General features: G+C 44.8%; 1 protein-coding gene, 1 long non-coding RNA gene and 1 pseudogene across 3 annotated transcripts; all 3 read left to right on the plus strand.

The window, feature by feature from the left end:
* Positions 1-652: 652 nt before the first annotated feature.
* On the plus strand, positions 653-5,836 carry LOC120700773 (annotated as a pseudogene).
* Positions 5,837-8,385: 2,549 nt separating this feature from the next.
* On the plus strand, positions 8,386-10,641 carry LOC120701360. Of its 2 annotated transcripts, none has more exons than XR_005686060.1 (3): positions 8,386-8,400; positions 8,928-9,240; positions 9,841-10,142. It is a non-coding gene; the product is annotated as an uncharacterized LOC120701360 (long non-coding RNA). The 2 variants fall into 2 exon arrangements; XR_005686061.1 differs by lacking the exon at positions 8,386-8,400 and adding an exon at positions 10,288-10,641 and having other exon boundaries at positions 8,703-9,240; positions 9,841-10,044.
* Positions 10,642-22,506: 11,865 nt separating this feature from the next.
* Positions 22,507-23,010, plus strand: LOC120700774 (ATP-dependent DNA helicase pif1-like). Its single transcript, XM_039985002.1, has one exon. It carries the CDS (start codon positions 22,507-22,509, stop codon positions 23,008-23,010), a length of 504 nt encoding a protein of 167 aa, XP_039840936.1.
* The last annotated feature ends 3,309 nt before the right edge of the window (positions 23,011-26,319 follow it).

Below are 26,319 nucleotides of genomic sequence, written 5' to 3' on the forward strand. Positions count from 1 at the left end.
CTTCTATAATACAGTGGAGAACCCGTTGTTCGTACAGGGCTGGGTACATTCTATCCTCCTTGTCCGCTCTGGATTCCTGTGAACTTGTGGGAGTACTACTCGTCTACTCAGCTTCGTTGGCAGATAGTAGAGTTCGTCAGCAAAGTCAACTTGCAATTGTGTGTCCAGCATGGCAGCAGCATCCCCACACCGTTTCTCCAGGCCCTCACTCATGCAGATCACGACGCATCAGGCTGGCAGCACTGGCATTGCCTTCTCGAGGTCCTAGTTAACTTGCTGAAAAGTACAGGGGCACCATCAGGGACCCCTGTGACAGCTAAAGGCCGGATTATGATACTGGTTTCTGCACTATTTAAGTCAAGAGCGGCTGAGTAGATCGATGATATAATCTGGTACTGCAGCCAAATCGTACACTCAGAAGTCATGGTACACTCAGATCGCCCTGTACTGTACTGCTAGCAGGTAGCCCCTGGGCACCGCTGTGATTTGTCTGCTGCTGGATCAGCGATTCAGCGTGCTTATCAAAACATACATGGCTCCATCCTCACAGCACATGTAAGGCATGTGTTGTTTATTACAGAATAGAATGGCTTGTTCCTGATTCAACAGTTGAGCATCACCAACTTCTCGTTTGCTCTATAGCAGGGAGGACATGGGTTCTCTGCAGGCTGCAGCCATGGCGACCGCAACCGTGGATAGGGAGAAGAGATGGAAGCAGGGAGGGTACAACACCCTGCCATTCATCATGGGTGAGCACAGTGTATTTGTTGATCTTTCTTTCATCGCTGCCATCTTCTGGATTATTAACGTTTATGGTGCTGAATGCATGAATTGCTGACGGCCGCATGAATCACCGGCCTGTCCGGTTCAGCGAACGAGATCTGCGACCGGTTCGCCACGGCCGGCTTCAACGCGAACCTCATCTCCTACCTGACGCAGCAGCTGAACATGACGCTGGTGGACGCGTCCAACACGCTCACCAACTTCGGCGGCACCACCAGCCTCACCGTCGTCCTCGGCGCCTTCTTCACCGACTCCTACATCAGCCGCTTCTGGATCATCGTCGCGGGCTCCGTCTTCTACCAGCTCGGCATGCTCGGCCTCGTCCTGTCCGCCGTCGTCCCTTCGCTACGCCCCCCGCCGTGCGCCGCCGCCGACGCGTGCCGGCGCCCCTCCGGGGGCCAGCTCGCCGTGGTGTATGTTGGAGCTGCCCAGGATCAGTAGCTAGCACGAGCTCACGGACTCCAGCAAGAACTCATGTGGACGCACACACGAGAGAGAAGCTAGCTCAGGAAGTGGATACACACACGAACACAGACTTGCGGCGACGAACGCCCCGGCCGGCGAACGGCCTGTATGTTGGCCTCTGTATTCAACTCACGGAACAAGCAAATGACTACAGGATCTTATAGACCCAGGCGACAACGTGACGCACCCGTCGAGCAACGTCCTGGACTCCGAGTCTCTCGCACACGCCGCACGATCTGCATGCCCAGCCACTAACCGTTCACGAGGCTCGCGCAGGTCCTCGCCGCCGCGTTCAGGAAGCGCAACGCCGCCGTGCCGGAGGACACCGGCTTGCTGTACCAGGACAAGGAGCTCGATGCCCTCATCTCCACCAAAGGCAGGCTCCTGCATACTGACAAGCTCAGGTAGTTTAATTCCTTCTAGATGTGCACGAACGAAGGTACAGTTTTCTGATCTCTGACATCCACAACAATAATGCAATGTGCATCAAGATTCTTGGACCGGGCCGCGATCGTGACGCCGGGCGGCCGAAGCTGTGGCGTCTGTCGACGGTGCACCGCGTGGAGGAGCTCAAGTCCCTCGCCAACCTGCTGCCCATCTGGTCGGCCGGCATCGTCCTCGCCACCGCCGGCTCGCACAACGGCTCCTTCACCATCATGCAGGCGCGCACCATGGAGCGCCACGTCACCCGGAGCCTGGAGATCCCGCCGGCGACGCTGTCCATCTTCACGACGGGGGCCACGCTCGTGAGCATCATCCTCTACGACCGCGCCTTCGTGCCCCTGGCGCGGCGCGCCACGGGCCTGCCATCCGGAATCACCTACTTCCAGCGCATGGGCATCGGGCTGGCCGTCGCCGCCTGTAACAATCCAAAAATTAGGGATTAAATGAAAATCAAACCTTACATGTGGACCCCACATGTCAGTCTCTCCCTCCCCTCTCCCATACTTCCCCCTGTGCTGCACGTCGCAGTAATGGCGCCGACGCCTCCCGAAGCCGCTGTGCGTGCCGTCGTGGAGAGCGATCCCGATTTCCCGGCCGTCGAGCGTCGCCAAGTCGTTCCCGGCACCGTTCCGAGCTCGCCACCTGCCTCACTCCCGTTTACGCGCTCCCGTTCCTCTCCTTTTCCTCCCTGAGTTCGCCATGGACGGAGAGTGAGCAAGCTCACTGTCTCCAGCTGATTCCGCGAGCTTCTCCCCATGGAATTCAAATCCCTCGCAACCGAAGTTCCTCCACGTCCATAGCATCCTCCTCGACCTCTCCTTCACGAGCCCCCTCGACCAGAGCACCGGGAATCCTTGATTTCGCGGCCGCCGGTCACCAGTGAGCTCGAGCTCCGCCTCAACGCCGACAACCCACCTCCGACCACCGTTCTCTTCGCCCAGCAGCTCAAATCGACCCTAGGTGATGCACTGAAGCTCATGCTCCCCTTACTTTTCCACGTTCACCAAGTTTCCACGCTCGATTTCGACCACGCCGCCGCCGGCCGAACTGCGCCGTCGCCGCCGTGCGCCACGAGCCGCCTCTGCACCACCTCCCGCCCCGTTTGCGCGCGCACCGGCGTCGCCCGAGGCCGCTGATGCTCGCACCGTGCCGCTCCGCCGCCGCCTGGCCTCGCTGCCGCCGGCACGAGCCGCGCCGCCGCCTCCCCTGCCCTAGCGCCGCCGCCACCGCCTCTCCGCCCTCCCCCGCGCCGCACCGCCACCGCGGCCTGGGCGCGCGAGCCAAGGGCCCCGCCGCCGCCCTGCTCGCCGTCGGCCGGCGCCGCCGCCGCGGCCTCACCCCAGCGCCGCCGCGAGCCGCGCGCCTGGTCGCGTTGCCCCCCCTCTGTTTTGGGTCACTGACCAAAGGGGCCCACGGGTCAGGGGTTAAAAAGTTTTCTTTATTTTGTGTTTTATTTCAGCCGTAATTTGTAAATTCCATATAAATTCAAAGAAAAATGCGAAAAATATGAAATAAATTTTGTTGGATTTGTTAGGGTAAGATCTATAGAGGAAAAATATCCACAGTGGCAAAATGACCTTTTTACCCCTGCAAGAATTTAGATTGTGTTTAGTCTTGCTTAATTAGTTTCTATAGATTTGTTAATCTAAAAATTATGAAATTTTTTGCAGTAACTTACTTTAAACATGAGTGATCCACCATAAAATTTTCATACTCATAGGACCTAGTTTAGTATATGAATATAATATGTAACCAAACTTAATTATATGTATAGGTATAATAATATTTATTTTACATGTAGATTTTTATACAAATTATAAGAGGAAAATAATAATGTCTTTGCTAGTCATATTTTATTTTATAATAAATCATGCTCTAATTGATAATTTGGCTTCTAATTGTTACTAACACTTAGGGTTAAAGTTAATTATCACCATACATGCGTCATTCTATGTAAATTGTTAATTTGTTTAATGTTTATCTTCTAGTGGCAAAGTCATGTTAGCATTTACTCATTGTCTCATATGCATGGCATTTACTCATTATCTCATATGCATACATATAGAATCCGCGACCGAGGAAGTCGTGTACGAGGTGATCGCGGAGCCGCAGGAATAGACGGAGCCAGCCCCGCAGGAGTTTCGTGACGACCCGGCCCAAGGCCCAGTAGACACCAGCATTGAGCAGCAGCCCGCAGGCAAGCCCCGGTGCACATCCTATGATTTCAATTTATGACATCTATATATGTTTCTATTATTTGTGCATTAGGTTTAGGAATTATTTGGAACTCTAGTTGCATGATCCCTAGGTTCCCTGTAGTTCTACTAGTATGTATAGGACGATAGAAATGCTATGCTTAATAAGATCTCGGTAGAAGTCGAGTGATTTCTGGTCACTCGCGAGATATAGGATGTATCGTTGTTTTGAGTATATGGAATAATGGAATAGGTTGGAGAAAGAAAAGGAAATGGAGACCGGGCGGGGAAAGGCTAGCCCGTCTGTGTCGATTAAGGACCGTTCGTTGTCTGGCCCTGTGATCGAGTTTGAATTGTACTAACTGCATGCCGGGAGTAGGAGGTAGTCGAAACCGGTAAGCCGAGTACTGCCTTGCTTCGAAAGTACAGGAACCCGCACCCAACTCCTGGGGCGAGTCGAGTAGTCGCGGAGAATTGGGATGCATATGTTTACTTTTGGTGGTCTCACGTTGAGCTCGGCTGACCATATGTCGTTGGGCTGGTTCCTGTAGTTCGAGGCGGGGAGGGGAATGGTTGGCATGTATAGTCCGACGGGGCAAATACGTGCCGTGTTGGTTAGGTCCACCTTGCAAGGTTAAATCGGATCGATCCGCCGTACGTCGCATCTCGGATATGAGCACCTTTATCACAGCACCGCATCGTAGTAAGGATATGGAAGAGAATAAGATGATTAGTATAGTTGTACCTAATAAATTGTTTTTCCACACTGATTGGTATAGAAATGCAAACTGTAGAAAATAGGTAACCATTCCCAACCTTGAGCTAAAATATTGAAAGTAAGGACTCACTCTTAAATGCATGTCCACAAAACAACCCACAACCAAAAAGCCGTGCATGTCTAGATAATGGGCTATGTATACCCATAGTCGGGTAAGTCTTGCGGAGTATTAGTATACTCAGGGTTGTGGCTCAAACTATTTCAGGTCAGGATGGGATCGACTTCTGCCCTTGTTGTGCTAAGTCTATACAGCTTGGTGCGGATGGTTGGGAGGTGGCTGGACCAGATGCTTAGTCAGTGCTTGTTTCCAAATCACACACCCGTGGGCTGAGTGTGTGATTCGATACTGTGTTTTATGTAGTATAGTCGTCAGGTTTCCTATATCGGACCTTGTTTTAAAATAAAGTTACTCTTGTATATTGTTTTGTAATTAAACCAGGTTTGTAGAACTTAGTGTACTATACTCGATATTGTAATCCTATTTTTATGTACTCGTCATGTTTGTACTGCCTGCGCTTACCTTCGCGTGGGACTACTGGTGTTTGTTTCGATCGGAATGTCGGTTTCGAAAGGACTATCAAATTAAACCGTTAAGCCAAATATGCCTGATGTGTTCAAATGATGGCCATTTAGCTTAATTTGAGTTTTAGTTTGGCGGTTCTGTCACACCGCCGCCGCGCTCGTCGAGGCCAGGCGCCGCGCCGCGGCGGCCGAGCACGGGCTCCTGGACAGCCCCAAGGCCGTCGTCCCGATGAGCGTCTTCTGGCTGGTGCCGCAGTACGCCATCCACGGCGTCGCCGACGCCTTCGCGTCGGTGGGGCAGATGGAGTTCCTGTACGACCAGTCGCCGGAGAGCATGCGCAGCACGGCCGTCGCGCTCTTCTGGCTCTGCGGCTCCTTCGGGAGCTACCTGAGCACGGCGCTCGTCGCGGCGGTGCAGCGCGCCACGCGGGGCCGCGGGGACTGGCTCCAGGACAACATCAACCGGGGCAGGATCGACCACTACTACTGGCTCGTCACCCTCGTCATGGTGCCCAACCTGGGACACTACCTCTGCTGCTTCTACTTCTACACATTGAAGCCACTGGAGGTGGCTGAGGAACGTGGCCATCGCGACGAGGAGCCCGGCGACCTCCCTTCTCCACAGAAAAATGGCGACGGGATGGCATAAAATCGATTCGGATTGTTGTTAGAACGAACGCGTGCTGCATCTGGTTATTGGGATGCTTTAGTAAGTAGTTATCCGCCTGTTCATGCCACAAGGATTACGAGTTTTGTAAACATACTACCCGCAAAATAAAAATAAAAAAACATACTACCACAGACTGTCTTTCACTTTGATAGCGCACCAGCACCAGCTCAAAGATTTTCTAATGATGGCAACAGCATGTGGGCGTAGTGGAAATTGTTTTTCTAGTCAAGTAGCGTTAAAAAGTTTCCTAACAGTTGCGTAACCGAAACTGTTTGTTTTCAGGAGAGTAGGGTCACAAGTAACAACTGACAAATCACTTGGAAAATAGGATAATGTGAATTCGCATAGTCTAGGACTTCTGGCCTTCTGGGTCCTTGGCTAGTGCATGGATGCGCCTTTTTTTCCCCTCTCTTTTGGCATGTCATGGTTGCAAGTAGTCGTGTACCGAAGATTGAAGTGAATTATTGGAGCTGCCTGGAGATAAGAGGGAGAAACAGGGGTATCATATCGAGACCATGATATTATGGTACCGTTTCTCTGTTTCCATTCCATCGTATTGCTTTAGTTTTTCGTTGAGACTACGACGAAAATTGATTGAAGAAACATCCCTGCATTAGTTTTCAGTATTTGTGGCTACCTGATTACGACTGTTACTTTTTTCTTTTTCCATCTTGTGTTGGATTCTAAATGGTGATTCTGTGCCCGATGTATCCACAGTATGCTCAGACAGAGAGAACTAGATCACTTTTATAGAAGAGATTTTTTTAAAAAGAAAAAAAGGCAAAGAAGAAGAATAAGAAGTACAGATGGTGAATAATCAACAGTAACTATAACGACGTTTATATCAGCTACAGGAAGCAGTGGGGCACAGATGGAGGGATAAAATAAGGAGCAATCCAATGACAAATTATCATCAAGTGGAAGCATAATTTAGGCTCCAGCAGCGGAAGCATCGCTAGTCAGTGAACGAACCACGCGACAGCCGACAGGCGTGGCTGTTCTCACACACGTTGGGGACAGCGAGGAAAGAGAGAGCGCGCCGAAGACACGAGAGCAACCCCATCGTGTAGGGGTCATATAGTTACATTTCTCAAAACCGTAGATCAAAATCTGACTGTACCACTACGTTTGCGACAAAATCTTCAAAATAAAATTATACTTAGATGATTTTTTGAAACATTTTTTTAATGTGAAACAATTTTTTTAAACTAGAACATCTTCCAGGAATATAAAACGACCGCCAGTCACATGCATGTTTGACTTCTAATATTTTTCAGTGCAACCAGTTCAGATCGTACTCCTAGTATGCAAATAATTTTAGTTTCAGTTTCAGCTAGCCAAACGTTCTTCTTCAGTCCAAACCAGGCTAGCAATACATGGTGCCAGAGCTAGCAAATACGCACTGTATAGAATCTGCTGCTGCTTGCTGCATGCACGCACAGCTGCCCGTCATCGGTTCAGCAATAGTATTCTATTTTTTTTTAGTCTTGGATTTGCTAGCAGCAATAGCTGAGACAAAAATTGCAGGTTTTTTAGTCGATCAGCGACGGGCCGCCCATAGGGTTGGATAGAGACATGGCCTGGGCCGTACGCGGTCCACGTGAAGGCCCGACTGGGCTGGTAAGAAATGGGCCGGATTCGTCTTCTGTAAACAAAACTCGACGATTTCGATAACATTTGATTTTCAGCACTCGATAGAATTTTAATTGATTCCCAATTATTACATATACTCCCTCCATTTCAAATATATATATAGTAGCTCTATTTAGTACTTTGGTTATGGAATAAACTATTTCGTACCCTAGCCAACCAACCGGACCAACCTTTGCACCCGACCAATCGCAGCCTGCGCACCCGACCCGCGCTCATCCCCGCGCGCGGCGCGCCCCAACCCGGCCTCGCCCCTCCCCCATGACGAACCGCCCAGCTCGCCCACTCCCCCACTCCCCCATCCCCCACGACGAACCGCCCAGCTCGCCGAGGCGCCGTACCTCCCCGTTCCCCGGCGGCGCCGCACCACCCTGCCGTCGCCACTCCCTCAACTCGACGCCCCGGCGCCGGTTCACGCCTCGCCCCCCCCCCCCCGCTCGGGTTCCGTTCATCGGCGGCGCCGCACCGCGATCTCGGTTATCCACGCCCCGGAGGCGCACCCTCGCACCGGCGACGCCGCTCTCATCCTCCCGGAGCGCCCGGCGCCGCACCCTCCTCCCAACAGGATCCCCTCTTCCCGGCGCCGCACCCTCCTCCCAACGTGGCGCTCCCTCCTTCCGGCGCCCCACCCTCCTCCCGACGGGGCTTCGTCCTCTCCCGAAGTGGTTTTCTTCCCCAGGTCGCTATCCGTTTTGCTCCGCCATTCCTCCCGTCGCCGATCCGGGTACTGGCGCCGCCCGCGGCCGGTTGCTGGCCAACCCTTGCGTGTCCCCGCATTCAATGCGACGCCGCTCAGTGCTCCCGTCGTTGTTCCACGAGACCGATCCGTCCTCCCATCGCCGTCGATCCTCCTCAGCCTGCCTTCGGATCAGGTGATTCCCCGCTGGCTCAAGGTCCCTTGCTGTTCCTACGGTTAATTTCGCGGCGCCCGTTGAACATCATGGTCGCCGCTCTCGAGGTCTTCCATTAGCAGGGTCATGTAGCAGCACATCCCCAAGTTTGCTATCCCTCCCGTCACCGCGCACCGCCGTTTCCCGTCGAATCTCCAGCAGGCCGCAGCAGGCACGTCTCCACTGCGCAAAGCTTAGACATAATTCCTTTTTTCTTCAATTTTGCAGAAAGATTTACTCTAGCCCCTGGGTGGCGGCGCTCAATCTGATGAATCGCTGGGGAACCCCCGCTGGCTTAAGGTCCCCTTCTATCTTTTCCCATCAATTTCTGTTGTTTTGGTCAATTTAGCTCAGAGATCCCGATAATTTGTGGAGGTTGTAGCTCAAATTAGGTCGCATCTTGGTAAAATCTCTAGCTTTGTGATCCTTTTCCCTGTTCCCTTGTTTCTTGCGTGCAAAATATCTGACCAGCAGCTTCGCCTTATACCTATGGATGAACTCACCCATTCTACTTTGAGATCACGGTGCAGGTTTTCTATCCGTCCACTTACCTCTCCCACTGGCGTGCACGGCGAGTGCGATGGCAACGGCCAGTGGCCACTGGTGGCTAAAGCTGACTTGATGCATGTGTTATGGAAGATGAAACGTGAGGCAGCGGAGAGCTGGGGATGCTAATGTTGATTTGCTCTGCACCATTCCTCCAACGTGGAGATCAGCAACGAGGGCAGGAACAAGCTTTGTGTACTCAAAAGGGACTTCACTTTCCTGAATTTCTGAATGCTTCACTCAATTTGATTCAGATTATGTGTGGCACTGACCGTAATGCCCCTCTTTTGGATTCAGGTGAGGTGGTCACGCTCCTCTCACGTGTATTCAGGATTATTGCTAGGTCTTTCTCTGATTTTGAATTAGAAGTGCCAGTCAGCACATACACTAACGGGTCCATCTGCTCCTTGTTTTTTCTTGCCACTAATCATTATATGCATTTAAGAATTATGTCAAAACCACAACAAAGATTGGTGCTTTTCAGCAAGTGTTTGCAGTACGCAATTAACTGATAGAATGTACATACAAAAGGTTAGGGTGCATTTCAGTCAGGGCATGTAAATCAGAGTACACTGACAGTGTGTTCTTCTATTATACTAACTGGAATTCAGGTTTCTATCTTTTTCAACCCTTGTAGTTTAGAGTATGTTTTTTGCATTTTCCCTTGTCCTACATGATGGAAAATATGTTTATGTGGAATGTAAAAGAAATGAATACAATGATAAGTAGTTACTAAATATCTATTCATATACTGGATAAACAAGCAGGAGTATTTTTCTGATTACTTGCTGTGGCAGGTTCACTAATCACTACTTTATCCTGCTTTGTTGTTTGCATTTAATACATGATTTGGGATGATTTGATTTCTCTGCTCTCAGACCTCTCACTTGTGTGCAGTGTGAGGACACAAGCAGCTGGTGGTTAAGCTGGTTTGTACCAGCTGAGAGTCTGAGCTCCCATGGTGTCTCACTCCGTGAAGATCATGGAGCTCATTGCCAGAGCCATTGTCGAGCCGTAGTTCATCAGCTAGGGGCAGAGGAGGTCATCACAATAATCTTTTGTGGCGCCTCCTCTATTGTTTTACTTACTGTAATTTCAGCTGTAAGATTCGTATGTGCAAATCCATGTATGCCTTTTCTTTAAAGTTTAGTGTAAATAGTTGCCCCTATATGTCATACTGATTCATAACCTTTCTGATATCTGAAACATATTTTTAATTTTGTTACAACAATTGGGCCACCTTATATGTAGTCGTATATACAACATTAAATTGATTTAGTTGTGGTTAATTGTGACCAATCCCCCAAAGAGTTTTTTTAATCTTTGTGTGGGTTTCCTTTTCAGATGTAATTGGATGTACTGGTGCTGCTGCATCTTAAGATGGAAGTACTCATGCCTGATGGAAGATAAGAGCAAGCATGCTGTCAAGCCAAGAACAGCACATCCTCATCTACATCCATTTGAATTTGAACGTCTGTAGTGTGATCCTTCCTAAGAATCCTAACCCTTCTTATGGTCTGATTGGATTAAAAAAAATCATATGTTCATGCCTGATGCAAGTGAAGGTCAGCATAGGCATGTTGTTTGGTCACTAGTATGCCAATCAATCACTAGCTAGATTCTTGATTCAAGATATGTAAATTCTTTTATGTGTACTGTGCCTTATGTTTTCTGGATGCTAATCCTTTTTTTTATTCATATAGTTACCTAGTTAGTTGTTTGATTTGTGGTTTTTCTTGCAAGTCCAAATCGTAAAATTTGGCGCCATGAAGCAGATCTGTTAGTGCCCCTTATTCAACCAATGAATGCTTTTTTCATGGTCATCGATGTAAAGAATAATTAATTTAATCCATGAGCAGATGTATCACGGTTGGTATTGTAAAGAAAAAATAATTTAATCCATGAGCTGACGCATCCACATGTCGATAGAAACAAATGGAATTGGATGAGTCGTCACATCAGGGCATATGCATGGCGTAATTTTGTACTCCGCTAGCTTACTGCGACAAACGATTTTCAGCACTGAATTCATCAAACGCCCCCGTGGATAAGATGTAACCACCGTCACACCCATCACAGCTCCCGGGAAAATCGCATCTTCCTAGCAACAGGGAACCGCACTGAGCCACTTCCGCAAAGGAAAACCAAAAACACGAGCAGGCGGCCCCGAGCAATGCGCTCGGGTGCGCGCCAGAGATGGGCTCGGGTATGGAATAGTTATTCCATACCCAAGGTATGGAATAGCGCTGTCCTATATATATATATATATATATATATATATATATATATATATATATATATATATATAGACACACACATACTACCTCCGTTTCAAGTTGTAGTTCATTTGACTTTTTTGACCTTAAGTTTGACCACTCGTTTTATTCAAATTTTTTTTTGCAAACATTGCCAAATTTAAGTTATTTTTGAAGATCTTGTATTAATAAAGCAATCCATAACAAAAGAAGTGATATTTTGCACAAATTTTTGAATAAGATGAGTTGTCAAAATTAGAATAAAAAAAGTCAAATGACCTACAATGGAGAAGACACATCATTGAAGCCGTGATTTCTGGTAATCAATGGTGATGACCTTGAAGCCTAGAGACGCACGACACTACGCTCCAAAGACAACATGATCGAGATCATTGACATCTTCAGATGAATTCACATGAAGATATTGTTCTCATCAATGTCCAGCTCGACCTCAGAAGCAAATAGCAGCATATTTTTGGATATTCAAAAGCTCCACGAAGTTCCCGTTCCAACAAATTAAGAACCAAGTCAATCGGAGATTCCTACAAGCGGGTATGGCCAAAACATTGAAGGTTGTGCACTCTGAAAATTTCTGGACAGCACGCAGCGCCAAAAGTGAAACGGGCATAACTCTCTCGTTTGGACTCGGTTTAAGATGAATGACCAATTGTTGGAAAGTTAATTTCATAAACATTTCAATAGATCTATATTTTGGTATATGTTCTGTTGAGTATACATGAGAGATTCCACGAAGAAGAGGCAGGAGCAACGCGATGAGAACAAGATAGAGAAGATGACGATGACAACAATGAAGGGGAGCTTGGGCGATGCTTTCATCAAGCGTACATGATAAAATTCAGAGGCTTGGAGCAGAGGAAGAACCCCAATGGCATTGGCAAATGAAGGCACAAGCGGTCGACCTTCGACAAACGAAGATGTTGCAAACAAACCACGACGGATTACAAGAGCGCAACATTCAACACATGGAGATGTGAGAAGCAAGCCACGACGGACCACGAAGAGTGCATCAAGATGACATCTCGCACAAAGTACCATGACTCCAATGAGTATGAAAAAGCTCCGAGGCCAAGGTATACACTGAATTCTCAAGCTTCTATTGGTTTTGTTGATAATCTTTAAAAATCTCATGCTCGAACCGATAGTCGGAATGAAAGTTTAAATTCTATGCCTTGTTCTTTTCATGATGATAGGCTAGAGTTTCTTGAGAATGTTGATTTCATGCTTAAAGAACCTCTGCCTAATAATGAGCTCTGCGCTATGCAAGAAACACATGCTGCATTTAATTCCACCATGCCTTTTTGATGAAATTTAATTGAGGATGTGATTATGTTGCATACGTTTACAAATAATTGCAAATCTCGATCTTGCTTTGCGTTTGGTCAAGCTTATGACCCTAAAAGAGCACATGTCGGGAGAAGCCCTGAATTTCACTAACCATGCAGGACATGAAACTCAAATGATGAGGAGGGAAACCGTGCCCAAAATTTTGATCACCATCATCAACATCTTCAAGTTTCAAGAACGGACGTCGCTAAGCCTCATCAATTTTGTGCACAAGTCTAGAGATTTACAATGCAAGAAAGTGGAGCTCTATGACTTTAAATGAAGCGTTTTGACCAAGTTTCAAGAAGGAGGTGACGATGATGTGAGAGACGATTGACCAAGTTTTCAATTAAGCGTGATTGATCATGTCTAACATGGAAAGTGGAATAAGAGCTGCATGGAACACCTTCACCTCTTGCATGAAGGACCATGGCTTCGCATCAATTTGAAGGTAAGAAAGTCGAGCTCTATGACTTTAAATGAAGCGTTTTGCGGGAGGCAACCCGATCTTTTATTTTATATATATTAATATGACCGTCTACATTGCATTCTTTAATTGGAATATCAAGTAACATTGTACCATTGCTCTAACAAAAACCACAACTTCATGTTGTTCATTCTAAATGTTATTGAGGGAGCACTTTGTTATTTGATCTTGGGAAACTTGTAGACCTTTTTGTGTGCCTATTAGTATTTTGAGTCTTTTTTTGTGTCTTTTTAGAGAGATTTATGAAGCATTGCACCACCCTTTGATTCTAAACTTGTGGCTAGTTAACTTAGGCTAACTTTTTATTTTGTTTTAGACCACCTCATCATGTCATATCATTTTGTTCACCCACCCTGTGTTGCATTGCATTGTATGTTGTTTGTCTCACCCTTGCATTGCATTGCATGTTGCATTTAAAAAAAATCTAACTTCTGTTTCTCTCAAGTTTTTTAAAACCACCTTAGATAGAATTTCTATACCCAACACTCTCTCTTCAAAATTTTTGTTTTAAGCCAAAAAATATAGGAAACCCATAAACCTACTTCTAAAACCTAGTTAGCTCGGTTGCTTGGTCCTCTTCGATTAACAACCTTTTCATTGACAAAAGCCTCACTTCGTATGAAGTGTCGCGGAGGCTTTTTGCCACTCTTAGCAATTGTTTTTGAATAAGCTAGTTGCGGAACAACATCAAAAAGTCCTTTCCACCATACTAACACTTGTTTGTGCTAACTTTGCATTTGCACTTTGCATCCATTCCATTGTTCATGCCCTCATTTTGCTAGCTTGGTCTCAATCTTATTGATGTATGCTTTCCTATCCATGTATTGCTTATCATGATACCATTTACCTTTTGCAATCTTGTGTAAACGTGGTGTTTAAACTTGTTTGCGGACCTCCATCTTTAAGCTCTTTTGACCAAGATAGCAATCTATTTTGTTCTCATGTTGCTTTAGGTTGATTTATAAGCTTTGCAATGCTCTTTACCTTTCTTGCGTCGTGAAGAATTTTTAACCTTGAAATAAACATGGTGTTTTGACCTCGATTATATCTTTATGGCTATATAGAAAATTAAGCAACCTAGTTGTAAACATGGTGTTTAGAATTTGGTGCAAACATTGTCATTATTTTTATATCTTTCTTTTATCTGCATTTACACTTCCACACACGTACACTCATCAGATTTCGCTAAGCTAGCTATCCCACAAGTTGAGATTCTAGGGATGGTTGGTTTGTTGGCATTTGTCTCTACTCCCGACTGTCACCCCGGGGGTAGTGTGTGCACTTGATTGTTTTGCGGGCATGACAAAGCGTTCCCATGAATCCGTGATCAAAGAAGAAATCAAATTCGTCAACATCTCCAAAGTTTGAAATCAAGCCCTGCTGTTTTCATCAAATTTTGCACATGGACAGAGATGTACAAGGAAAAAAAAGTTGATATTCAGAAGCTCCATGAAATGCCCGTTCCAACGCATCCAAGATCAATGAATTTGAAGACCCATACAAGGAGATATAGCAAGAATATTGGACGTTGCGCGTTCTGAAATTCGTCGAAACAGATTGCAGCGCTGGGATGAAATGGACATAACTCTCTTGTTCGGAATCAATTTTAGTTGAATGAGGACTCGTTGGAGAGGAAAATTCATGCACTTCGCAATGGAGCAATGTTTCAGTACATGTTCAGTTCTGGAAATTGAAAGAAAAATTTGTGAAGATGAGACAGCAATGGGACAACGAGGAATTGAAGGAAGCGACGACGATGTGAAGCAATGATTGGGACCATGACTTAGTACAAGAAGAAGTTGAAGGAAATTGAGGCAACATAGGTGAAGACACATTGAAGATGATATTCATACACATGAGGGGAGGACTTCAAGAATTGCAAGATGGTCCATCTTCTCCTTCCACGCCTAGAATCATGCTAAGCATGGGGGGGGAGATTTCGTGGACAAGGAAGAAAGATCTCATGGAGTAAGATAATCACGGTTGCCACAAGATTCTCATGATTCTTCTTCCATGCTTAGCACAATGCTTAAGTATGGGGGAGGCTGCTCTACACTTCATTACGAGCATCGAGAAGGACGGTAAATCTTCCTCAACTCTCTCTTTTTCTAAATGCTTGTACATATATGCCTTCAACCATAGATGCAATCTTTGTATATATCTCTCAACCTATCACAAGGCTTCTAGGAGGACAACCTAGTTTTGTTTTTGTTTTCAATAAGTGTAGGATCACCATAATTTGTGCTCACCACATTGATACATTTTGGCAATGCCTTTTGCTTATGGAAAAATGATGAAAGTTGCTGCTTTGTTTTACCTACGCTATGTTGTATATGACTTGACCATTTCCTCTCAATTAAATGGAATTAAAATAATTAAATACCAGCTCTTTTATTTGTGGAGGTTAAATGACTAAATTCTAGAACCACATATTCTATGTTGCTCTTTGATTTAAGTCTACTGATGACCTTACACCTTGTGTTGTTTAATTTGAAAACTTAATTCCTATGCTATCTATATTTGTGAATTTCTTGCAAAGTTCTACCAACCAAAACCTATACATTCATATTCTTTTATGATGAAACCTTTAGATTGCAAATTTATATTTTGATGAGTTGGATTAAGATTGATTTCTTTGGTATGAGACTAAGAAGCTGGTCATTCCATTTTTTTTGTGTAACCTTCTTTTTGCTAGCCTATTTATCCATGCATTGTGAGTTTCTACTTCAGAAATTTTGCAAACCTCACTGGATATCCATTCTAAACAAAAAAAACATATCTTTTTGTGATTAAATCCTTGACCACAACCCAATTTGAGTATGGATTATCATTTCGACAGAATCAAAAGAATCAAGGGCACCATATAAAAAAAAGTTTTGGGAGACAAGGCTCCCCGGAGATTCAAGAGGTTCTATGAAGAAGAAGGTGAATTTGAGATACTTACCCTAGCTAGTTGGTTCTCCCACTATTCATACTCGAGGACGAGCATTCGTTCAAGCATGGGGGGATGACTGGGTAAGTATTTTATGTTATCAAAAATTCTAAGGAGCAAAAAGAAAGAAAAAAAGAAAAAAAAATAGAAAAATAGAAAAATGAAAAAAGGAGAAAAAAAGAAAAATGAAAGAAAAAAGAGAAGAATAAAATGCTCCTTAGCTCTTTTTGGTTTCATTAATTTTCCAAGTTACTTTGAAGAATTAGTCCATACTTAAATCTTCCAACCATGTGCAATCCGATAACGAGAACTTCATTTTTGTCTCGGGATCATCCATTTGCCACTTGCACATGTCCACCTATCTAAATGTGTGTGTTTCATCTTTCTCCCTCTCCAACATTATTTTCCAATGGCCTTTTTGACTAGTCTCAGTAATTCCATTAGATCTCTCTCTTAGTTTGATAATATTTCAAGTATAATATTTTGCTAGGATTGTTTTTACCTACCAAGCTCCACATAAGCCTTCCACTTTTATATATGAGTAGAATAGGTTGAAGACAATCTAATGTAGGCTTGAGCGACTTGATGAGATGAGTGTTTCCATGATCTTTTGCAAGAGAACCTCATTTATGTTTGATATGCATTCTTTTGAAAACTCTTCACGATGAAACAAGGTAAAAGGTTTGAAGTTCGCTTAAGTTTGAGAGCATGGTATTTATTTATTATTGTGGCTTGTTCTTTAATTGCTAGTCTATCTTCCATAATGAAAAAGTAGCCGGTCACAACATGAACTTAAATGCTAAATACTTGAGAGAGCAATATGTCTTGTTAAGTATGACTAAGTGCAGAGAGGACATTGAGGGGCAACGCTGATTTCTTTATATGCAAAGCTCCTGGACTTACTCGAGGACGAGCAAGATTTAAGCATGTGGGGAATGTTGGCGCTCCTTAAGTACCCATTTTATCTCTTGTTTATCCGTGATAATGGCATGAATTTAATATCAAAATCACTAACCGTCCTAACCCCGGCCTAATTATTGGTCATTTTCACATTTGCACATATATTTTGGAGGAATTTCGTTTTTGTAGGTTTTTGGCCTATTTTGGAGTATGAAATGACGAGGCCCGTGATCGAGCGCTAACACGAAGAAAGACGAAGGCCAAAGCCCAAAGGAAGGACCAAAGCCCATGTTGATTCGAAGCCCATTCATGCACATCCATCCTCCATGAGAGCCCAAAGAACCAAGCCCACGAAGATGAGATCAAGATACTTCGGGATTAAGCAAAGCAAATGAAAATTTAAGGAAGGATTCCCTATTCTATCCTTTTCTTGAAGATATCTCCAAGATAACGACGTCCAAAGGGGTGCAATCATGAAGGACATAACCTCTAGAAGATGCGAGGAGTCTACACGCGAAAGATGAGACCGAGGCGGGCCCAAAAGAGGGTAGGCCGGCTGGCCTAGGCCCATGAGCTGGCCGGCCTAGCCCGTTTCCGAGGCGGTTCGTCCTCCCCTTCGACCGGTGGCTTCATCGGCTCATAAATAGCTCGCACCTTATTCAACTCGGGGCATCCATCCACCCAGAACTCGACGAAAACCTAGGGCCAAGACCGGAGGGAGACGACGGCCACCGTAAGTCTTCGAAGTTATCTAGGAGATGGCCTAGGCCGCCCCTAGCCGCCATGGCCTCCCTGCGTGGTTGTGCCATGGCGGAGTTCATGAGCTAGTTGGATTCATCGATGGTGTGCACACAGCGGTGATGATCCAACACATCTATTATGTGAGTAATGATAATCATGTCTTCCGAATCTATTAGCGATCATGTCTCTCCTTTTTTGATTTCGTTCTTGCCTTGGGTGCGCTTATTCCTAGATCTATTCTCGAGATAGATTGCATGGGGTGTTCTTGTAGCTATGGTGGCTAGGAGTTCATACCGGATCTACCCAAGGGGGTTCGACACGTCTAGCGTGCTTCGGGGTGCTTTTGTCCAAAGGGAGCGTCATGATAGGGCATGGCCTGAGTAGAGGGGTTCCCGAGGGGTTGGATTGGAGGATTTGATTTAAGGATGCTATTGATTGAGATGCATGATTTATTTGCTCGTTAGCTTGAACTACAACTAGATGACGATAGGCCTAGTCATGTCTTTGGTTTTGCTATGGTTACGCCTATGTTCATGGATGAGATCAACCTTTACACAACACTCATATATATTAAAGGTTTACTCTATATGTGCAATTCATGCTTCATGTTAGGATAGATCTGTTAGATTAGATAGAAAACCTTAGGTAGTTCTTTGTCGATCCACGGATTGATAAACCTTAGGGGAGTACTCTAAGAGAAAAGCTACCATGATCCGTGCGCTTGCGGTACATAAATTGGGGCGCTAAGGAGCGTCAACACTAGGCTAAGGGTTACCTTCGTTTGCCTTATATCCCACGGCCTGTGAGGTAGGCCGCAGGTGGTGACAGCCCTGTTGGTCCTTAGTAGCCCTCCACGTTCGGATATAGCGTAGAGCCGTTGGTCGGAGTCTCCTGACCATTTCAGGGGTAAGCCAGTGCCCGAATCGAGTCTTACCCGAGAGATCGACCTTTAACTCATCTTTAGTTCTACCGCAGGAATTCTCTCCAGCCTTGCCACTTAATCTTGGTGTGTCCTTGGGCCGACTGAGTTAGGAGTTAGTGCACACACATTCCCTGTGGATACGATACCCTTGAATACTCACGGGTGAAATCTACGACGGTATCCGTGCGCTTGCAGATTAATTCGCATCATTAAAATACCCAACAAGCTTTCTGACGCCATTGCCGGGGAACGGTTGCTGTTCTAACTTCGAACCTAGTTGGTCCTCGTATATTTTCAAAACAAAAAAAAATCTGTTTTCTCTTTCTTTAGCTCTACCTCACCCCTGCTACCCATTCTACTCTCGTATCTTTTTGCTTTTCTTATCTCTACCTCTACCCCTGCTACCCTTGGAAGGTTATCCTCGTACACACCTTCCGTCCTTGTAGGGTGAGTCTTTAAAGCCATCCTCTCTGAAGTTAGTTCCTCATCCGGCTACTTGATTCACCCTCGTTCCTTACCGATCAAATCGAGTGAGACAAACTCCCACCCTTATCCTCGATTTTCGATCGATGCCAATCAAATCAAGTGAATCAAAATTCTCGTCTTGTTCCTTGGTTTTGATTGATGCCCAATAGAAGTTATGTTCACACTTCATGAACTTCTATTGGAAGCTTAGGAAGGATTGCTTTGCCTCCATGTTTATCTTTGATGAAATGCGAAGCTTCCTACCTAAGGAGGGGATGAGTTGAAAGAAACTCATTTCCCTCATGACCGAACTCAGAATCGTTCATTTGGCCCACAGAGTTACACATCCTCTTTCTTTATGCGGCCATTAACATTCTCGAGTTTTTCTTTCCGGAGATCAGGCCACTCTCTTCATGAGCATGAAATTTCATCACAAAGATCATGCTCCTCCTTGACATCTCCGAGTTCTTTTGTGCCAAGTCGCTGCGAGTCTTATGATCATCTGAGGGTTAATGCCCTTTAGAATGGTTGTATTTGGTTTTTCTTATCATAATATCTATGCAGGGCTCGTTGTTGTATTTGTGCACTAACCTTGCAGCTCGAACAACTATAAATCCATAAATGGTGGTGAAGCTGGGAACTACATCACCATGGTAGCTGCAGGATGAACCCACATGGTCGAGCTTGCGACCATAAACAAAATACTGCCGGTGGGTAGCCCGGATTATCTTTACAAAAAATAATAATATAAAACAAAAAATAAAATAATATCTGGTGCTTCAAGCACTTCTCACTTTTTATTTGAATAAAGTTTAGACTCCCCGGTGTTCAAAATCGGTAGAGTCCTTTTTGTTTCCACCTTTGTTTTTCTTTTGAATAAAAATAGGTACAAGAATAAGTGTGGTAGAGATCTCTCAAATCATCAAATGCAAACTCGTTCGAGATCTCTCTCCCAACATGTTGCACAACATCAACAGTCCAGCACGCTGAGGACCAGGGTAGTTCCCTCTTCTTCCTCAACAAACGATGGTTTGTGCAACACTACCCTCAAACTCCATATTTCTAGAGCTTAAACAAATTGCATGCTGATCACTAAAATTAAACTCAATGAACCTATGCCAATTCGCCTTATGCACTCCATGCCCTTTCATGAATAAACTTGCATACTCTTTATTCCTTGCATTCTTTCAAGTTCTTGTGAACATATATTCTCATAGGGACCCCATGCTATCTAAGTAATTGACTAATGTGATATGATTGGATGAATGGAACCATGCTCTTCCTTGCAAAGTACTTGGGATTTTTTTTCAAAAAAAAAATCATCAACAGCTTGTCTCCTCAAATTAATGAAATCCTACCAAAGCCAAAGTTAGATGTTCATGCTCAAACCTTCATATGCAGTTTGACTTTGCTTTGAGTTTTGTCAAATTCTTTGACCCTTATTAGAGACTTGTCATATTCTCATGATCAAGATCACGTAGACGTCCACTCACAGATAGCAAGCATTTCCAACCACTCACAAAATAAAATTCCATGACATACCATGACTCTTTCTCTCTAAAGTGACCATAAAGGATGTGGACTATGTAAAAAGAAATAAAAGATGCATACCCAAAGAAGGTATGCCACATGCTCAAAAGGCATGTTAGAAAAAAATAAAAAGAAAAAGAAAAGAAAGATGCATACCCAAAGAAGGTATGCCACATGCCCACAAGGTATGTCAAAAAGAAAAAAAAAGAGAAAGATAGTCCACATCCATGAAAAATAAAGAAGAGAGATGGATCATGCAAAGGAGTTCATCCACCCTAAAAAAAATCACACACACTTGCACATCTTGATCAGAGTGTATGACTCATTTCTACTTGGATCATGTTTTTGACTTAGCAATATAAGCAAAGCAAACATGTCTCTTTACTCCTACCCTAAGCTCCACATAAGCCTAATTAGATGATAGGAGAAAAGAAGGCAACAACATTGCCTTGGTGAGGATCTGATACAAAAAGAGTGATTTGAGAGGTTAATTTGAGGAGCAAGATTATTCTTTTGTTTCAAAATATAAAACCCAAGTTTCTAAGCAAGAAGAGCTAGGAACCTGAAGTCTGTATCATTCCATTCTTCAATTACCTAAGAAAGCATGGTAGCCACTTCAAAGTTCACAGGACTAGAGGAAGCTTGGAATAACTTGTATTCAGGTTACATCCAAGGAGTGGCATCCAACTTAGTCCTTTCTCCTTCACTCGAGGACAAGCAAAGGCTAAGTGTGGGGGTGTTGTTGACGGCTGTTAAGTCCTAAAATCAGCCGTCAACTACTGCAGCTTTTCATGTTCAATAATCACCAAACTTAGTTATAGGGCTTATGACTAATCAAATTCCATGAGTTTTGGTGAATTATCATTTGCAGGCACCCACAACTGTAAAACGAGGAAAACACAAGTGAACAGAGAAGAAATGCACAGAATATTTTGCACCTGTGTTTCACTTACAAGAAGGGCCCACAAACTAGACGAAATGGGCACGACAAGGAAGATGCACCCAAGGATCAAGACCAGGGCCCACCTATCAGCTGTCCAGAGGATGGCAGGCCCAGGGGAGTGCCATTTGGTGTCGCCCGACCCCCTAGTGGGCCAAATCAGGCCCATCTTTCTGCTGCAAATTCCCACAGCTCCCCTACATATATTCTGGACGTGCATAGTACCACCTCGCAAGTCTAACCGCAGATCCACCTTTGGAGAGGCTACATAAGGAGGAGGACAACACCCCATTCAAGACACCACCATCATGTAGATCTTGTGCTCCATTGCAAAGGCGAGGCGCTGCCTAGGCTAGTGCTTAGAGTAGCAGGAGCGTGAGGAGTAGTTCGGAGGGGCGCCGGCTTGTCGGCGCTCTTATCCAACTTGTACCTCTACGGATGCTGACTTCCTCTATTATGAGTAAGTTAGTATTTATGATTCTTGTATTGCATAGTACTTTCGTATGAGTGAGATCAGTTCTCTAACTCGCGGGTTCGTCATGGACATGGTGTCTAGGCTAAGGGTTACCTTCGTTTGTCTTATATCCCACGGTCTGTGAGGTAGGCCGCAGGTGGTGACAGCCTTGTTGGTCTTTAGTAGCCCTCCACGTTCGGATATAGCGTAGAGCCGTTGGCCGGAGGTCCTGACCATTTCAGGGGTAAGTCGGTGCCCGAAGCGAGTCTTACCCGAGAGATCGACCTTTAACTCATCATTAGTGCTACCGCAGGAATCCTCTCCAGCCTTGCCACTTAATTTTGGTGTGTCCTTGGGCCGACTGAGTTAGGAGTTAGTGCACACACATTCCCTGTGGATACGATACCCTTGAATACTAATGGGTGAAAGCTACGGCGGTATCCGTGCGCTTGCGGATTAATTCACATCGTTAAAATACCCAACAACCTAGCAGCACTGGGAAGACTTTTCTTTACAGGGCCCTGCTCGCTAGAGTACGTAGTGAGAACAAGCTTGCTGTGGCGACATCTACATCTAGTGTTGCCGCCTCCATCATGCCCGGTGGAAGAACTGCTCACTCACGCTTCCAAATACCACTTACTATTGAGGATGGTGGATTATGTAGCTTCACGAAACAAAGTGGTACTGCAAAGCTGCTGCGGGGAACATCTCTTATAATTTGGGATGAGGCTACAATGACAAAGAGGCAAGCGGTGGAGGCTCTTGACAAAAGCTTGAGAGATATAATGGATCGGCCGGAGCTGCCGTTTGGTGGGAAGATTGTTGTTTTCGGTGGAGATTTCAGGCAGGTCCTCCCCGTTGTCCTGAAGGGGTCGAGGGCTCAAATAGTCAATGCTTCGCTGCGGAGGTCGTACCTTTGGGATTGGATGCGGCATCTAAAGTTGGTGCGCAACATGCGGGCACAGAGCGACCCATGGTTTGCAGATTATCTCTTGCGCATCGGTGGTGGAACAGAGGAGGTAAACGGTGATGGAGATGTCCGTCTCCCGGACGATATATGCGTGCCTTATACTAGAGATGGTAAGGATCTTGATTGATTGATTGAATGCATATTCCCAGAGCTGAATGAGAACATGGCAAGCAAAGACTACATCACTTCGAGGGCGATTTTGTCAACACGAAATGAGCGGGTGGATATGATTAATATGAAGATGATCAGTAGTTTTCAAGGGGACGAGATGGTTTATCATAGCTTTGACTCTACAATTGACGATCCACATAACTATTACCCCTCGGAGTTTCTTAACACATTGACCCCAAATGGTTTACCTCCACACATGCTAAAGCTTAAGATCGGCTGCCCAATCATATTGCTTAGAAATATCGACCCTGCGAATGGACTCTGCAACGGAACGAGACTGGTGGTACGAGGATTCGCAAAAAACTCAATCAACGCTGAAATTGTATTGGGCCAGCATGCTGGAAAGCGGGTTTTCCTTCCTCGGATACCCTTATGCCCATCAGATGATGAGATGTTCCCGTTCCAGTTCAAGAGAAAGCAATTCCTTATTAGGCTCAGCTTTGCCATGACGGTTAACAAGGCACAAGGGCAAACTATTCCCAACGTGGGTGTGTACTTGCCCGAACCCGTGTTCTCACATGGTCAGTTGTACGTTGCGCTATCTAGAGCAACCGCCAGATCAAACATTAAGATCCTCGCACTCCCACCTAATAGTGACGAAGGCGACAAGGAAGATGAAAACAAGGATAAGAAGAAATCCCAGAAGAAGGACAAGAGAAAACCAAGTGTGAAGGAGAGAAAAAAAATATTGGATAACGAAAAGAAAAAGAGACCGATGAGAAATGATACATACACAAAGAATATTGTGTATAAGGAGGTCCTAACGCTATAGATGAGCATCCGCCTTCACCATGGCTCTGTAAATTGCAGCTCTGGATTGCAATGTCCTTGCATGCTACTATCAAATCTGTAAATTCTTCAATTGGTACCAAACAGTGTAAGTATCAAAAGTTGTAAAGATTGTTGTTGTGTTGTAAATTGATCTGGGATAATATGTCCGAACAAAATGCTGCATATTACTGCAAGTCTGCAGCTTTCTTACGGCTGATTACACGGGCCAACTTCATCATCGATCTGTTGACGTCGGACTTGAATTCTTATAAAAGTTTACTTCCTACGGATGTAAAAAATTATCTTAGCCGCATCGTAGGAAGAGATATAAAATAGAATGTAGTGTACACTTGTTTGAATATTCAGTTGAGCTTGGTGACAATGGTGAATATTTGTTGGCATATTTGCATCTTTTTATAATTGAATCTTTAACTCAGACTGTTGTATCCAGTTGAATGTTTGATTTGCATTATAATTTGTTCTTGTATACTCTTTTTCTGCGTTAAGAAAATTAACTCCCATAGCAACGCACGTGCATTCAATTAGTACTGTATAAAGTGCTAATCTTTGCCACTTTCTGCAGTAGAAAATAACCCTGCAGAAATATCTCTGCTTCTCATCATTGGTATCTAATTTCAACTTTTTTTTTGAAAAGTCTAATTTCAACTTCAAAAAAGGGAATACCGGCAATGTTTCTCCATCACCAGAAGTGCCGAGGACAAGGTAACTCGTTGCTATCCGTGATCGTGGCGTGGACGCACGCGCATCCAGCTCGGTGCATCAACAATGATTTCGTGGACAGCTATATTTGCGCACGAACACTTATCTTTTTCTCTTTTTTTTGGACGCAAGGAGCATTATCCTACTGATGAGATTCTGATCCACAAAAGGAAAAAAAAGAAAAAAAAATTTACGGACGACGATTTAGAATTCAGTTAAGCAGCACGCTTGCGCTGGATAATATTCACTGAAAATTTTTTTCATACCTTTTCGCCACACAAGTGCTAAACATTTGGTGCGGCACTGAGGTTTAATATTAATTTAGTACAATAATTTACATTTGCTTTATTAATCAGCAAGTCCAATAATTTACATTTGCATTATAATCAGAAAAGAAATTTCGCAATTATTTCGCAAAAGAATATGTGGCAGTCTCTGTCCCACGTAACAACTTGAGCGCCATGCCGAAGTCATAATTCATGACTAATACTATTATATCAATCGAATATAAAAAAAATCCAAATCTGGAACTACCCTCATTTTTACGTGAGGCCTGAGTCCACCTCATTTCGTTAGACTGTCTCCAACAAGAGTAAATTGCACTCGGGGTCCTCAAACTTGTCCGGCAGTTCCACCTAGGTTCCTAAACTCTCAAATCGTCCATCTAGATCCCTAAACTGTGTTGAGTAGTTCATCTGAGGTCCCAAGCGTGCCACGCGAGCTTCCAATGCCGACGTGGTTCTTTAATTTTTTGATCAATGTCCTCCCATCCTATCGGTGTCCGGACCTTGCGGTCTAGCACCAACTAGTAATAATGCTGCTTACCCTAGTCTCTAAATGATTGATGCAAGGGAAAACACAGTGACTCCGGGGTTATCCTAGTTCCGGCCGATGAGGCCGTACATCCAGCGGGGAGAGGGGTACTGTATTATCTTGTACCGAGGTGCTTGTAGTAGAGGGTACAAGCCTGTGCGGGAGAGGGAGAGGGGCTCCCAAGTCCCTGGGTGTGGTAGAGGTGATTGAGGCGAGTGCCAATATAGGAAGAGTGCGTGTGCCTTTGTGCGACTGCGTTCTGGCCTCCTCCTTTTATAGACTAAGGAGGGGAGGGTTACCATCCCCGCAGTTTGGAGCTTATAAGTCGTACTCCCTACCTTTCATGAGTTTCTAGAGATTACCCACTTCTCATAGACTATGACCAATAGTCAGACTCATATATGTGTATTCCTTATAGATGTTCTGTAGGACAACATCTTTGTTTTAAGAAAACAACTCACTTATTTTAAAGAAACCACCTGGAACACATTAAAGTATAGACCAACCTACCATACAGATAAGAAGAGAGATGCATCTTATACACGGAATGAGCCTTTTACAAAGGTTCTTTTTTCTCAGTCAGACTTTAGTTTGTTTTACCATCCTACTTCACGGGATCTCCGATCATATAGAATAGGTTACCACTATAGAATGACTCATGCGCATCTCATGCCCAATTCCAAGGATGCATTGTCTATCACATTTCGTGAAAGACCCTTTGTGAATTGATCTGCCAGGTTCTTCGCCGTTTGAACATAGTCCAAGGCAATAACTCTAGAGTTTTTCAATTTCCTAGCAAATTTCAATCGACTTTTTACATGCTTGGAAGACTTCATATTGTCCTTAGAACTGTTGACCTTGACAATCATAGTTTGATTATCACATTTCTGTAAGATAGCCGGTATCGGTTTTTCAACTATCGGCAGATCCATTAGGAGCTCACGAAGCCATTCAACCTCAA

Source organism: Panicum virgatum, chromosome 3K, assembly GCF_016808335.1.
Source record: "Panicum virgatum strain AP13 chromosome 3K, P.virgatum_v5, whole genome shotgun sequence".
In the NCBI taxonomy this organism is placed as follows: domain Eukaryota; kingdom Viridiplantae; phylum Streptophyta; class Magnoliopsida; order Poales; family Poaceae; genus Panicum; species Panicum virgatum.

Coding starts and splice junctions, on each gene's coding strand:
- LOC120700774 (XM_039985002.1), top strand. CDS start 22,507: ATGCCCGGTGGAAGAACTGCTCACTCACGCTTCCAAATACCACTTACT.